Source organism: Melopsittacus undulatus, chromosome 11, assembly GCF_012275295.1.
Source record: "Melopsittacus undulatus isolate bMelUnd1 chromosome 11, bMelUnd1.mat.Z, whole genome shotgun sequence".
NCBI lineage: Eukaryota > Metazoa > Chordata > Aves > Psittaciformes > Psittaculidae > Melopsittacus > Melopsittacus undulatus.
Window position 1 is genome coordinate 1,679,314 of NC_047537.1, and position 15,027 is coordinate 1,694,340.

Sequence of the window (15,027 nt, forward strand, 5' to 3'; positions counted from 1 at the left end):
TACCTTGTCCAGCCTCAGGCAGCAGAATGGGGCCTTCTCGGGTAAAAGGTGGCACAGGGTCGGGGAGCTCCCGATGTATGGGGAGTTCGGGGGGTAGCCTTTCACGTACCTGCAGCAGAGACCAAAGCCAGCAGCGTGAGGCCGTGGGGAGAGCTCTCCATAGGCACAACACTCGGATAATGGGAATAACGTTTAGGAACAGCAGCCCAGGATTCAGCACTGGTAAATGCTCCACAAAACCCCTGCAGCAGCTGGAGGTTTCCCAAATGCACGTATTTAGGAATGATTTTTGCCATACAATGGGTTACGAGGCTGTAAGTATGCAGTGCTCCCAGCAGAGGGGGAGAAGGCAGCAGATTAAGCACCATTAAGCATTGCTTAAGGGAGGCAGAGCAGTGAGCTCCAGGAGAGGACGGTGATGCTGAGCCACATAAAGAAACAGAACAACCTCATGGCCCATTTTCAGAGCTCGTTTTGGTGAAGAGACATTTAAAAAATCACCATTTGCATCTCTGATGGAACCAGAAGCTGAAATTGTCCTTTAGAGAACAGCTAAAAGGGGACCTGAATTAAAAGCCAGTTTGTGTGTTTGCAGTAAACTCCCCCCATGGCTGTGACAGTGCCCAGCAGGTAACCAGTAAAGCAAGTGCTTACCTGGCTGCCAGAAACAGCTTTAAACGTTTATTTTGTGAGGTTTCATTTATCTGCCATGGAGAACAGAATCCCTTTCATGTCAGAGAGTGAGGGGAGGTGAGAGGACTGATGGAACAACCTGCCCACCCCCAGCAGCGTCTGCCTTGGTGCAACTTCACTGGGACCCAAGGAGGTGTTTCCAAAGCACCCCAAAAGCAGTGATTGCCCATGGTGCACATGTTCATGTGCTCATGCAGAACCTGAGAGGGAATGAGCCCCAGGAGGCCTAAGGCACTATCGAACACCCGTCATTTACAATGGTCCCCATCTCTCTGAAATGAGTAATAGAGTCTTAGAATGGTTTGGGTTGGAAAGGGCCTTAAAGCTCCAACCCCTGCCATGGACAGGGACCCCTTCCACTGGAGCAGCTGCTCCAAGCCCCTGTGTCCAACCTGGCCTTGAGCACTGCAGGGATGGGGCAGCCACAGCCTCTCTCATCACCCTCATAGGGATGCATCAAGGAACAGTCTGACCACAGGCGGAACTCACTCCACAACCGCCGACCCCTCCTCGTCCGACTGTGTCATCTCATCCTCGGACTGGTCGCTGAGCAGGTCGCAGGGCAGCAGGGAGGAGGTGTCAGCCAGCTCCAGTACAGGTGCGATGCTGGGCCGGCGGGTGCCGGAGCCGTTCTCTGCCGGCAGCGCCAGCTTGCTGCTGTTAGCAGGGCGGCACTCCGTGTTCTGCAGGTCCATGGCTACTGTACCTGGACACGGTGGGGAGGGAGGCACAGCGAATGTGCTATAAGGCAGTGAAGAGCAGCAAAGCATCGTGCCTGTTACATACAGCTAAACCACCCATGGGCACAGGGAGTGAAGGCAAAGCACCCACCAGTGACCTCTGCTTGGGCACTGCTGTGTGGAGCATCTCCCTGGGGCACAGCTCCTATGGTGGGTGCAGGCTGCTGGCCCTGGGGACTGTCACCTTCTCTGTCCCCGCACTGTGGCCACCTCCATTAGGCTGGCTGCTCTACATGCCCACCTACTGCAAAACCTGCCTGTATAGCAGTTTATGGTTCAGATGTATCTCAAGGAGGACAACCATCCAGCCTAACTCCGCTTTGCAGGCTCTGCAGGACACCAGCCAGGTGATGCCACAGCTGATGCCACTGTGTCTGCCCTTGCTGGGACACTGCCCTCCCCATGGACACCCCTTTGCCCCCATCATCCTCAAGCTCCCTAGGAGAGGCAGGCAGCCTCCAACACAGCACAACACCCTCCTCTACTTCCTGCATCCCTCCTGCTGAGCTCTACATCTTCACCCAGGACAGGAGAGGCCTCCCCATCCTGTCCTCCTTCCAAACCTCAAACATAGTTATGGAGCTGTAGTGAACACTGAGCTCTCCAGGCACCCATGCGATTTCCATCCCTCTCAAAGGTCCCCCTGCCAATGACCCATGTAAGGAGAGCACTGGCAAAGGCTGTTGAGCACAGCGCTCTGCGCCTTGCTGGGATAATCAATGCAAATTGCTGCTCATGAGTACAAACGCATAACTTATTTGCCTGAAACATAACCTGCTGGTGCAGCTCAGCCTCCCCAGAACCCGCTCTGCCCAGATACAGGCTGGAAGTAGTGACTCATGGTATTTATGTGAGGAAATGCACCACTCGCTGCAGAGCGAACTGTGCTCCTGGTCGGGCTGTGAATCATGGACGTGATTTAGGATGTGGCCATTGGCATTTATTCTTCCAGCCAGGGCTTGGGGGATCTATGCAAATACTGTTCATAATACTGGACATGGGTCTTTAATAATGATATCTGAGCTTGCTGAGAGCAGCCCGGGAGCAAGGGCCAGGGTGTATTTTAATGGGGAGGTGACTGGAAGGAGATGGAGTGTGCAGGCTCCTGCCCCATTCCAGGGACCCTCACTACCCCCTGCCCCACCAACTCACCCATGCTGGCGATGATGCTGTGCACAGGCAGGCGGGATGGGCCATCGTAGGTGCCTCTCCCAGCAAACCCCTTCTTCTTCTGCTTCTCCTCCTGCTTGAAGATGAAGGCAGAGTTCTCCTCCTTGGTGATGTTGATGTAGAAGCAGGTGTCGGATGCTGCCATGATGTGCCGCGGGCCGGGGTTCAGCAGGATGCTCTTGTTCTCCTCCCTCCGGATGCCGATCAGGCAGACTCCGTACCTGTTCCAGGAACACAGCGTGGGCATTCACAGCTGGAGAATAGCCCCTTTGAGCCTTTGCCCCTGCACGAAAGACCTCCCAGTGCCCTCCATGCCCAGCCCTGACCCCCAGAGATGCAGAGTGCCAGATACACCACATCCACCCCTGGCTCTCACTTCTTGTGTGCATGGAAGGCCGCGTAGGTGAAACTCTTCCCCTCGTACTCCATGAAGAACTTGCTGTCGCCCATCCGGATGTGGTAGACCTCATTGCCCGAGCAGCGCCCGTACATCCGCTGCCACTGCTCCGGGGACTCCTGGCCCTCCCTGCAATGACAGCGTGTGGGGATGGACCCCCCGATGGCGTCAGGATGGGACCCGCTGGTGCTGGCACAGCCCCCATCACACCATCCATCTCCCGACAGCAGGAGTGCTAATGAGCACTGAAGCATGTTTAGCCCAGCAGCAGTGAGATCGCAGGGACGTGGCACTATGAGCTGTCAGTGCTTGCAGCTCATGTTCATTGCTGGTTTTAAGTGCCTTTTTATTCAATGAGGGCTCCCGGGGGGTGCAGAGACAGGGTTCAGAGCCCCTGTTGGCAAACAGCTCCGAGCACAGGGAAGGAGCCGTCTGGAAATGATGTTTCATAACTCTTTTGATGACACTTTACCCAAAATGCAGACATTTGTGACCGGCCAAGGAGCTCAGGACCCACAGCATCACTGTGTATGGACCTGCCATACAGCCTGCAGGGCCTGTGTTTGCACGAGCTGTGAATTAACCCTCCCACCTGCAGGACCATGCTGGTATAAAGAAGATACATCAATTCCCAGCCCCTGGAAAGCTGGTGCTGGCAGCTCATCCGCACTGCTCTGTTCCCCCTGCAATATGGGCTTCTGCTCCCAGGTCCCTACTGGGCTCCCCATGACCCATGTCAGACCCTCACCCTCTCCCCCTGGGCCCAGAGCATAGGCAGGCAGGGGCAGGCAGGGCAGGCAGGGCAGGCAGGGGCAGGCAGCACTCACTGGCCACGGGAGGTGTGCACCAGCAGGGTGATGAGGGTGGAGGTGGCAGGGCAGACACAGTTCAGTGCCAGCATGGCGTATTTGCACTCCTCTTCACAGACGACGTGATCTGAAAGGCAGAGGGGCTGTCACTGTCACAGCAGGGACAGGGATGGAGGGGTTGGTTCCTTGCTGACAGTGCTGGGGGATGCAGTGATGTTGGGGTGCTCCCTCTTCCTGATGCTCTGAGGGGGCTTTCAGCCGATCAACAGCCCCTGAGCAACACCATGAATGGGGCTGACGCAGACAGGAAAACAGGGACAGGCCAGCACCATAGGAAAGGTTGACACCACCCCACTGAGGCCACGCTGCTGCAAGGTGTGGGGTTCACACATTGGTACAGGCTTCAGTGAGCATCATGATAACGGGGCTGACAGCCCCTTGCAGCAGACAAGGAGAAGCCTGTCCTGAGCTAATTCTCTTCCAGCACAGCCCCTTCAACTCACCAGCAAACTTGACGTGGAACTTGTTTTCAGGCTTTAGAATCTGAACATAGAGGGGACAGTTTGGGGCAAAATCCTTCACAGCCCAGGCCCTCAGGATGGTCTGGTGATCCTAGCAAGGAAAAGAACAAAAGCTGCTTGTCTGATGGCTTATTCTCCCCAGTGCTTCTGCACCAAGGATGAAATGCAGAGCACCCGGCCACCATGGAGACCTATGGCAAAGGGTCCTCCAGCACCGAGAGACCTGCCCTGTCCTGCTCCCCAAAGCCCAGCACTGCTGGGAAACTGGGACAGCAAAAGGAAGATGAAGTTGCAGGGGCTCAGCTCTCAACCCCACGCTCTCACTGCAGCTGCCTCCTGATGCTCTGCTGTGCTGGGCAGAGGTGAGATGCAGCGATCACCCCGGTCCCTTATGGCTGAGCCATGAATGATCTCTGACCATGCCACCCCCAGGCCTGGCTCACCGCCGCAGTGCGGTCCACCTCGTTCCGGCTGCTGAGGATGAAACAGGCTTCCCCATTGTCCATCCTGCAAACAGAGAGCAGCGATTCCATCAACTGCAATGGCCAATGGCATCTGCCTGTACCAGCCAGGGCACTGCCAACCCCCTCTGAGACCCCCATGCAGGGATGCCCATCATCATGCATCTGGGCTGACATTGGGGACCCTCTCTGTGGCTCCAAGGTCTGCACGGCAGCACCGGCCTTGCCGTGGATGTGCAGCGTGCTCCTCAGCTCACTTGGCTCTCATGAGGTCCTGGTCCTTCAGCGCAGAGCCCTGCAGGTAGATCACTCGCTGTGACCACAGAGGGATCTGCAGGACCCGTCGCACCTGGATGTCCATCTCTGTTGGGCACAGTATCACCACGTAGTAGTCCTGAAAGAGAGAGGCTCACGTGGGTCGGCAGGATGGAGGTCCTGCACATGGGGCTTTGTTGCTCTGGGGCTTCTGGTACTTGCCCCTGGTGTGTGACACCCCCTGCTCCAGGGTCCTACAATGGTCATGGGAAACACATCAGCATCATCTCCACCCTGTTCCACATAATAAAGCCAATGCAGGCACATCTGACTATGGAACTAGCAGAGAGCTTAGTGCTCACAGCAAAGTGCAAGGAGCAGGACTTTACAGCTTGAATGTCAAGCTGGAGTCACGGCTGGGTGATGGTAATGAAATGGATGTGAATGAAATGCAAATCTTAAACACATCTGTGATCCTTTCATCCTGGGAAGCAGGAAAGGCACAGCCATTTGCAAGACGATCACTCATTATATGGGGATACTCCAGTAAAAGCTGGTTAAATCCCAGAGAGGTTTAGCAATTACATGTTCTGTTTCTGCCTGAGACTCTCCATTCAGCAGATACATCTTTTACATTTAGGAAAATCCCTCTCCATGTGCTTACACAGAGCTGCAACAGGCCTGGCCAGAACACAGAGGGGATCAAGCAGAGAGAGCCCCACCATGAACACAGCAAAGTGAGGAGGCCCTAGGGTACCACTCATCACCTCTCCTTGGCCAGTACAGTACATGCTGCCCCATCCACTGCAGCTGGGCAGCCACCACCATGCCTGGTCCTCACCTGCAGGCGTGGGTGTGCATAAAACTCATTGAGGAAGTCCATGAGGAGATCGATCTTGAGGGAGCTGACACACAGGACAACGTGTTTCTCTGTCTGGGCACGGTGACGGCTGTAGTTGCCTCCCGACTTCTGTCTCTCCATCCACAGGTAGACGAGCTCCTCGAACTGCAAGCGAAGGCAGAGAGCTGCTGTCCCCATCGGCAGGGCTGCCTGGGCACACGCTCTGCATCCCTCTGCATCCCTCTCCATCCTCGGGCAGGGCTAACCTGGAGCGGCAGCACGACGAGGGCGACACAGATCATGATGACCACGAGGAGCTGGGAAGGCCAGATCTTTGGTGTCACGTCTCCGTAGCCCACAGTGGAAAAGGTGACGATGCAGAAATAGAAGGACTTGAAGAGGGAGAGCTTCTCACCTGCTCTTTCTAAATGCTGGATGCCACAGGTCCTGAAGGGAGAAAGTGAGCATCACAGTGAGTGCTGCCCTGCCCAGGAGACAGGCAGTGCCTGTTGAAGTCAGTAGGGGACCCTAGAACTCAACTTAAACCCATGTCCATGGAGTAAATCTGTCTGTAACACACTGTCAGCATCAGCAGTGGATTTATGTCACCAGCAGAGATGATTCCACTACTGACACAGATGAAGGATTTCTTGTGATGTGGCTGCTCACCAGAGCAGCACTGGGATGTCTAGGACATGGCTGATGGGTCACAGCAAGTCTGTGCCATGGAAAACATGTTGAACACCACTGGGAGGCTGCCATTGCATTGCAAAAAAACCCAACTCATGGAAGCAAGCAGCTTTCCCAGTAAGGCTCTAGAGAGACTCATCCCACAGGAAGGGCTTTCATAAGAGGGATGTGCTCCAGCAGCAGGAGGCAGATCCTATTCCTATGCCACTGCTCTTGGAAAGCTGTATCCCAGAGCCACCTCACTACCAGCAGTTTCTAAGTTACCTTGCTATACACAAGCATGACCTAAGTCATCCTGTACCCAAATTGTAGCCCTGTTGCATCCATCAAGACACACAACCACGGCCATAGCAGGCAGGAGGTGCCATGGGCAGGGAGCACTGATGAGCACTGCAGTTGCATTAGTCATTCACAAGTGAAGATTGCCTTTACTGCCAGACTCATGAGCCTAAAAGCTTCATTTCCTCACCATTCAGCAGCTCAGTGGTATTATATGTTCCAAATCCAGACCAAAGGAGCCAGAGGAAGCTTCAAAAAGCCTAATTTAAAGCTAAGTACCCAGCAGTGAGAACTGACTCCTCTATAAAGAGCTGCCCTTGTTGCTGGCAACGAGCAGGGTAAAAGGGCCAGTTAATTAGCAGGAGCCCCAGTGGCCTATTACACAAATGAGCTCTTTGTGTAATAGGTATCTCAAGTGGTATCGTGGTGGGGAGAAGAGCGTGGTCAGAACCAAGGAGTGCAATGGGTCCTGGTGAATGAGGCATCACACACATTAGAGCCTGTCCCTGCAGGAAACTGCTGTCCCTGCCCTTGACCCTGCAGCACTCCCAGCCCTGCTCTGTATGCAGTGACCATCTCCCTCCAACACCCTTATACACACCATTAACAGGTTTCTGTTAAAACCATATAATTAGGGAACATAATTAGTCCCTACAATACACCTTCCACTAGAGCAGGTTGATCCAAGCCCTGTCCAACCTGGCCTTAATGCCAGGGATGGGGCAGCCACAGCTCCTCTGGGCACCCTTGTTATGCTTTCCTCAGTGTGCACAAACCTCTCAGACTGAAGAATCAGGCTAGAAGACTAAAGGCAGAACCTCCTCTGACTTCCCACATCACCAACATCACCACTTCATGTCCTGGCAATGCCACCCTACCCCAGACAAGAAGATCTCACCCCACCTCCCTCTCCTGTAAGAGCCTGGCTCCATCCATCACCCTTAGGACACATTAAGCTGGTTTCCCTGTGTGAAAAAGGTGGTTTAGTGAAAGGAAGAGCAACACTTACCCCGTGAAAACAAGACACAGGAGGGTGCAGATCAGAATGAGCACTTGGTTAAACATCGCAGACTGGGTCCTTTGTATGGCTCGGTGTAGGTCATTCTGCAAAGAGAGGAAAGGGCTCTCACCAGCTCGGAGAGGCTGAGGGGAAAGTGCCCATCCGGGTACCAACCGCTGCCCCCTGCTGCCAGCAGTGCCCACCCAGATGAAGATCAGCCCAGAATCTGGCCCTTGAAAAGGGATGTGCATTTCTATGAGTGGGTCTGGGCTCTGCTGCCAGGAGAAACAGCCAGAAATGGGCACATGGGAACGGCTGGAACACCTCGTCCTGATGTAAAACCATATCCTGGGGACAGCCAGAGGCCGTCCCTCTCAATGTGCAACCAACAGAATCAGCATGGCTCTGACACCAAAGGGCTCCTGGTCCACAGCGGGTCACTGCACAGCATCACCAGCTGGCAAAGCCTCACCTCCCACCAACCCCAGGGCAGGTGAAAGGGGGTGGGATGCATCCGGTCACTCACAATCATGTTCTCCAGGGCGTATTTGGCAAGCCAGCAGTTCAGAAACACAGGAATAAACAGATTCCGCAAAGGAGGCCAGAATATCTGCAAAAACAAGAGTTAATAACACAAAAATCCACACTCTTTACAGAAATAACCCCTATAAACAGGCAATTTGAGTCCTGCTGGGAAGGATCCATCTCCAAACGCAGCACTGGCCTTTCCAGAGGCTGCCATTGAAAGCAGCCCTGGCTGCAGCAGAGCAGCTGAAAAGGGAAGATGGTTTTTGGGCTAACACTCCAGAGAAAGTCATTACATTGAAGGAAAAATATCCTGCCAGCTTTAAATACTACTTGGCCACACACCCATGTTCCTTTATTTCACCACCAAAGATACAGGACTTGTTAAACTTAACTTAAAGCTGCTTTAAAATGTCACTGGGAAACACTCACTGTGATAATAAATGGCACCGTGTTGATCATCTCCAGGATGAATGAAATGCGGAATATCTGTTCCCAGATGTTCCCCTGAGGAATGAGAGGCAAATAACAATTAAGGAAGCTTAAAAACCTGCCAAAGGACAATTAAAAAGCTCCTACTCTGCCACAGACCCTGCTAGATGGGGGAAGGATGCCAGAGGAGCCAGGAAGATGCTCTGGTTTGCCTATGGGAGAGGGATGTGGTGCTGGCAGCAGGAACACAGGCAATAAAACCTCCCCAAACTGCTCAGTCCTTTCTGCAGCCATGACATCCCTCTGTCCATCACTGCTGCTCCCAAAGCTGGGGATGCTGCATGCAATACAGTGCATAATACAGTGCAGGACAGAGAATGAGAGTGATAGAGACTGCTGGTAACGCAGGGTCTGAGTCTCTGCTGCCAACTGTCCCAGTTGAATCTGAGAAGATGCCATTTGTTAAGGTCACTTTTCTTGGCCATTTTAAGGGGCTTTGGTCCAAAGGAGTCAGCTGGTGCCTCTCCCTGTCTGGCTTGGAGCAGTGCCTGCTACCTCCGGCGGCAGCAGACCTCAGCACAAGGAGTCCTGCTGCCAAGCTCAGCTCCAGGTCCTCAGGCTGAGGAAGCTCAACATGCATCAATCTGTTCCCCATAAAACCAGCGAGTTTTGGTAAACAGGCTGAATTTAAAGGAAAGAGACCCCCCAGCTCTGCTCTGTACAACACTTATCCAGCAGCCGGGGGGGAATGAGGGAGGAAAACAGACACAGACTGAGCCATCACTGACACAAACGTCCTGCAGGATGCCTCAGGCTTCAGACAGCTCAAAGGAGGCGAAATGAATTCACATGGAGGGGGGGATCTGACCCAGGCAGCGCTTCACTGCCCACTGCTCCCTGCAGGGCACGTACCTTGTAGCTGAGATAGATGAGCAGCATGGTCTCCAGAAAGCTGATTAGAGCTATGCTGACCTGCAGAGACAGACACCAAAGGCTGCTGAGGGCTCCTGTGATGCAGCATCAGTCATCAGAGCATCCCGAGCCCGCCCTGCCCTGTGTGATGAGGAGCCCGTGGGTACTGTAGATGAGGACCTGTTTGTTTGGGTTGGACGTGTGAGCCTCAGGCAGCCCTGAGCAGGAGCTGACGGGTGCTCAACCCTCTCACAAGCCATTCCCCAGCCTGGAAACAGCCCATTACGGACACAGCTGCATCCAGGCTGGGGAGGAACTGAGCCTCATGGTTTTACCTTCCTACAGCGTTCCCTCTCCTATCCCTCCCGGTGACTTTCACCCAGGGCCATGTTCTCCCAGCAGAAGCCCCAGCTCATTTTGTGCTCACTGAAGATAACCCATTGCCCCTTGTTGTTCCAGCACAGGATGCACAGAGACCTGCTGCCTCCCATACAGCCATGGGCACTCACCTGCACAGCCCACAGCGGTGTCTTCCTGTCCACCCAGAAGATGTGTGACCTGCAAGGAAAATCAAAACAGATTGAATTTGTAGCCCAAACAGCAACGTTTTTACCCCCCACCAGACACTAATATGAGGCCATCATGGATGCAGGATCCAGCCAAGGACTGGCACTGGTGTTTGTTCCTTACTGCAGTTTGTTCCAGCAGTTAGGAACATTTTATGTTCATGCATAAGTGCATCATTAATGGCTGCACAGGGAATAAATCATTCCCAGGGGTACAGCCACACGCACAGTCAATTGCTTCAATCCGGGATGCTGCTGTGCACACCTGGAGCAGCCCTGAGACCAAGAAGTGGCCCTGGGCCGCTGCCAGCAGCAGTCACATCCATCCCTGCATTCCGGCACCCTGGCAGAGCCAGACCCCAGCACTGGAACAGCTCTCGACTCACCAGTTTATCTTTGTGGACTGGTTGAACGTGGTGTAATTCTGTTTTTCACATTCCCAGCTATAAGAGAAAGGCAAAGGAAGGGAAGCAGTCAGTGAGGGGGAGGAAGGAGCAAGGGTGCTGGTGTTCAATCCCCAGGGCTCATGGGATGCCCTGGCTGCTGTGTCCTGATGCTGTGGAGACCCCAGAGCACACTCCCATGGATTCAGACACACACTGGTCCCTATAGCAGGGGCTGTAGCATTCCCTCTGGCCAGCCCCTATTTGCCACGCACCCTCAGGCAAGGGAACATTCCCAAACAGCAGCGGGGCTCAACTGTTCAGGGATGTGCATGTGTCATGCTTAAACCTCACAGGTTTGAAGCCACATTTGGAGCACGAGGATGTACTTGGTTGTTCTGCAACCATTGCAAAGAGAAGGTTAACTTGCTAACTCTCCTTGCTCTTAGAAAAACCCCACTTTGTATGTGAGCTAAACAAAGCAAGGACACATTAAAAATAGGCTTACACTGAAACCCAGAGCAAAGCTGCTGTATGTAATCATTTGTCACCTCAAGGATTTAAATGGCACAACATATTCCTTTCCCAAACACTTAAATGGGATTTAGCAGAAGTGTCTTCAAGGGCATCAGCCTTCAGAAAACACTTGCATGGCCACCCACTGAAGTCATGAGCCATTGCCTGTGTGTGAAGGCCACGGTGCAGCCCTGATCATCAGAACCAGGCAGCACTGGAAATGAACATCACCCTCGATTTTGCCACCATCTCTTTGCTGTGCAGGGTCAGAGGACACCCACATTTGAGCAGGGAGCAAAGCCCCCAGACCAGTGAGTTTGCTAAAGCACCAAGTGAAACAGAGTGAGGAAAGCCCCCACTGTGCATCTTCACACCTGCTGTAAGCACCGCATCCACTCTCACCAGTGGCACCACTGGCACTCACCAGCCTATGCCCTCCTCTGGGTTGTCCAGCAGGACACGGACGATGTACAGGAGGCAGGTGAGCAGCTTCAGGGAGAAGTTGAAGAGCCGGATCCTCAGACCTGCGGCAGGGAGAGCACAGCATGGGCCAGGCAGCACAACCCGGGCACCCCACAGCACAGCCCCACACACCACAGGACCCCACTGTGCCCCAGGGTAGCACGCAAACATTGCTCATGCTTTGCATCATACCCAGTGTCAGACAGGAGACCAACATAGCCATAAATAACCATGAGTCAGCTCCTTGCTGACCCCAATAGATGCGAGACACAAATGAGGAGCTGCTGGAGTGTATCCCCCTCATTAGCAAGCATCCATTAAAAAGCATCAGACAGCAGGGCCAGGGCCCCACTCTGCTCCCAGCTTGCATGAGGGATGGTGAGCAAAAGCTGCTGCTTTATCCGCAATCCATCTCCAGCCAGTTCATTGGGTTGTTGCTCAAATTACAAGTGAGGAATTCATCACATTTTCATTAAGAACTTCCCCGTGGGCACCCTGTTGTGCTGGCTCCAGCTCTGGAACAAGGCGCAGGATGCAGGGCGGAAAGGAAAATAGGGATTTATAAATTAAGGAGCAGACTCCCTCCAGACAGCTAATGACAGCTCGGAGAAAGGCAATAACAACACTATTAGTCAAGTGGAGGCTAATCTGCAGCGAGTGGGGAGCTCACAGCCTGCCTCGGCTGCCCCATAGCCACTGACCTCCCTATGGGTGAAAGGACATCACTGGCATCACGATGGGGATGGTTGCTCCCTACCCCCTCCCAGGCAGCTCTCAACACCCAACCTGCTCCTGGCAATTTGTCCCAACTGGATTCCATGCTGTGGTTGTCTCCAGTGAGCAAAGGTGGCAATCATCATCCCATGCAACCAGGTTGGCCAACACCCAACAGAAAGGCCAACAGGCACCGAGGACACCCAGGTTAACAGCCACCAGCAGATGGCAATGGCTTCGCATCCCGCTGGGATAGAGCCTGGCTCTCCCAGCTTGGGCAGGGTTTGGGTTCTCCCACAGATGCTCACTGCACACATGGAGCACTCACTGGATCGCTGGTTTTTGATGAAGAAGAGCTTCAGCCGCTCCTTGAAGGTGTTTTCATTCACATAGAACTCCACCTGCACCCTATGGGGACAGCACCAGAGCAGAATGTCAGTGGGGTGGGCAGGTTGGACCCGGAGCCCCCCAGAAGCCCCATCTCCCAATCCCAGCTGAGTGACCTCCCCCAGAGCAGCCCACAGCAGACCCCAGGCTCCACAGTACCAAATCACTGCTACCACCGGCCATGAACACCAAGACGTGGTGCATCAGTGACTACTAAAGATGCAGATGTGACCCATGGGGCCAGGCCTGCTTCGGGTTGAGAGCTTGGCTTTCATTCACATCCAGCCAGTTGACATCAGACTTGCAGACTTCTCCTTTCCCATGTGCTTTACAGCATTCAAAGCCCCTCAGAAAAGTGGAGCAGTCTCCTCAGCAACACTCGATCTGCTCCAAGCCCCTGTGGCTGCATCAGACCAGGAACCAGTGAGGGTGATGTTCCCTGGTACACCCATGTCCTGGCTCTACCCAGGTAGGAGCAGCATTCAGCGTTGAAGCTGTTAAACAACAAATCTGATCTAAAAGGAGAAAAAACCAACCCTTTGTTGCTAAGAAACCACATTTGGCCATTCCAGAAAAACCCAGGAGCTGACAACCAATTCCAAACGTCACTTGGCATTGGGAGCTGCTGGTGACTTGTGGCACGGGGACAAGACACCACAGTGAGAGCCACACGATGGGGCACTGCACAGAAACCAGCAGAGAGGAGCCACAGGTGAAGCTGAACATGGCTCGTCCACCATTGTGACCTTCTTCATCTTCAGCTGCTCCAGTCTCCATCACTGACACTCATCCACTTCCCTCATGCTGGTCCCCACATGCCGGGTGGATGCTCATGGATGGGGAAAGCCTCACCAAGGCTGGGGGTTGCTCCCAGTGCAGGGTCTGGGATCAAGCATACCCAGATTAATGGCATCCAGACCAACCTGGTCCTGCTCAGCTCATCTGCCAACTCTTCTCCTATTACTGTACAAGTGCCCGTAGCCCTTTGCAAACTCACTTGTTCATCCTAGGCAGGGTTATAAATTACACTCTGTCTGCTAAGTGCAGGCAGAAAGGGAATGTTTCCTGATGTCTCAGCTTTGGACTCTGAGCAAGACAAAGTCTGCTCATTACTGTTACAGCTGATAATGGAGTTAAGTGCAATATAAATTAGCCATTATTTCCCCTATTTCACTGTATTCAACAAGTCTCTTAAGTAAGTGCTACTATTATTACTATGTTTTTAACTGCTTGGAAGAGGTCATCAAGATCTCATTAATCAGGCCTATTACCAAGCCAAGGCAGAGACCAGTGTGAGCAAATTCACAGTGACAGTCATTAAACCTACCATCCCCTTCCATTTCTCCTGTGCAGTCCCCCATGCACACATGGTGCTGGCTCCAGCCAAGCGTGCTGCCTGGCACACGGATCGGGATCTATTGGAAAGCAGCTGCTACTCCCTCTGACAACAGAGGGATAAACAGGTATTTACTGTGGATGCAGGAGGAGCTGCAGATTGGGAAGGGGTTTAGGACACCCTCATTGCCCCAGGGATCCAGGTCCTGGTACCCACCGGTGCCCACTGGCATGTCACAACCAAGCTGACAGCTCATGGGGACACTGACTGCACAGCACATGCTTGAGAGCTCCTCAGAGCTTCTTGTGGAGTCCCCTATCAGGTGGAAAAGTCAGACTTGATCTGAAGAGCCTGGACTTCAGCATCAACCTGATGCTGCTGGGGCAGCACAGCCTGGACCAGGTACAGCCTGAGGGGTGGGTGATGCAGACCCATCTCTGGCTCTGGAGCTGCTGTGGGCAGAGCCCAGGGGCTCTGTGCTCTACGGTCACCTTGTCCCCATTGTCAGTGCTGGAGAGGAAAGAAAGCAGGAGCCTTATCAGGGAAGCAAACACTGCAGGTCCACCACAGACCCTGTGCCTGGGACCCTTGGCAGGATGTCACCCACCGAGCAGCTCCATAACACAGGTGACAATAACCAACAGCCTCAGTGGGGCACACACCAACCTCTGTTAGGACATTTGGCATCTGTGCTGGTCACGATGCCAAGGGGAAGGATGCCCAGGTACAGCTGGCAGTGCTCAGCAGGACATTGCACAGCATCCAGTGAGGAAAATGCTTCACACAAATGAGCCCACGGCAGCAGCTGTGGGGCTCCCCCAAGAGCACACCTCACCCCAAACATCCCTGGCAGCAGCTGTGGGGCTCCCCCAAGAGCACACCTCACCCCAACCATCCCTGGCAGCAGCACAGACGGGAGCTGAGCCTGCATCCCCCCT

The 15,027-nt window shown here is 53.7% G+C and overlaps 1 protein-coding gene across 1 annotated transcript in view; it reads right to left on the bottom strand.

Moving 5' to 3' along the window:
* KCNT1 (potassium sodium-activated channel subfamily T member 1) overlaps positions 1–15,027 on the bottom strand; it is a 75,349-nt gene that overhangs the window by 10,551 nt on the left and 49,771 nt on the right. The window contains exons 3-20 of the mRNA XM_034067717.1: positions 12,695–12,774; positions 11,615–11,714; positions 10,678–10,734; positions 10,235–10,283; positions 9,726–9,785; positions 8,814–8,888; positions 8,383–8,466; positions 7,866–7,960; positions 6,154–6,334; positions 5,888–6,052; positions 5,049–5,185; positions 4,774–4,837; positions 4,313–4,421; positions 3,828–3,936; positions 2,980–3,129; positions 2,586–2,824; positions 1,183–1,399; positions 4–109 (exon numbers count right to left, since the gene is read on the bottom strand). Of these exons, the coding sequence (XP_033923608.1) occupies positions 4–109; positions 1,183–1,399; positions 2,586–2,824; positions 2,980–3,129; positions 3,828–3,936; positions 4,313–4,421; positions 4,774–4,837; positions 5,049–5,185; positions 5,888–6,052; positions 6,154–6,334; positions 7,866–7,960; positions 8,383–8,466; positions 8,814–8,888; positions 9,726–9,785; positions 10,235–10,283; positions 10,678–10,734; positions 11,615–11,714; positions 12,695–12,774 (2,077 nt within the window). The remainder of the gene's footprint in view (positions 1–3; positions 110–1,182; positions 1,400–2,585; positions 2,825–2,979; positions 3,130–3,827; positions 3,937–4,312; positions 4,422–4,773; positions 4,838–5,048; positions 5,186–5,887; positions 6,053–6,153; positions 6,335–7,865; positions 7,961–8,382; positions 8,467–8,813; positions 8,889–9,725; positions 9,786–10,234; positions 10,284–10,677; positions 10,735–11,614; positions 11,715–12,694; positions 12,775–15,027) is intronic.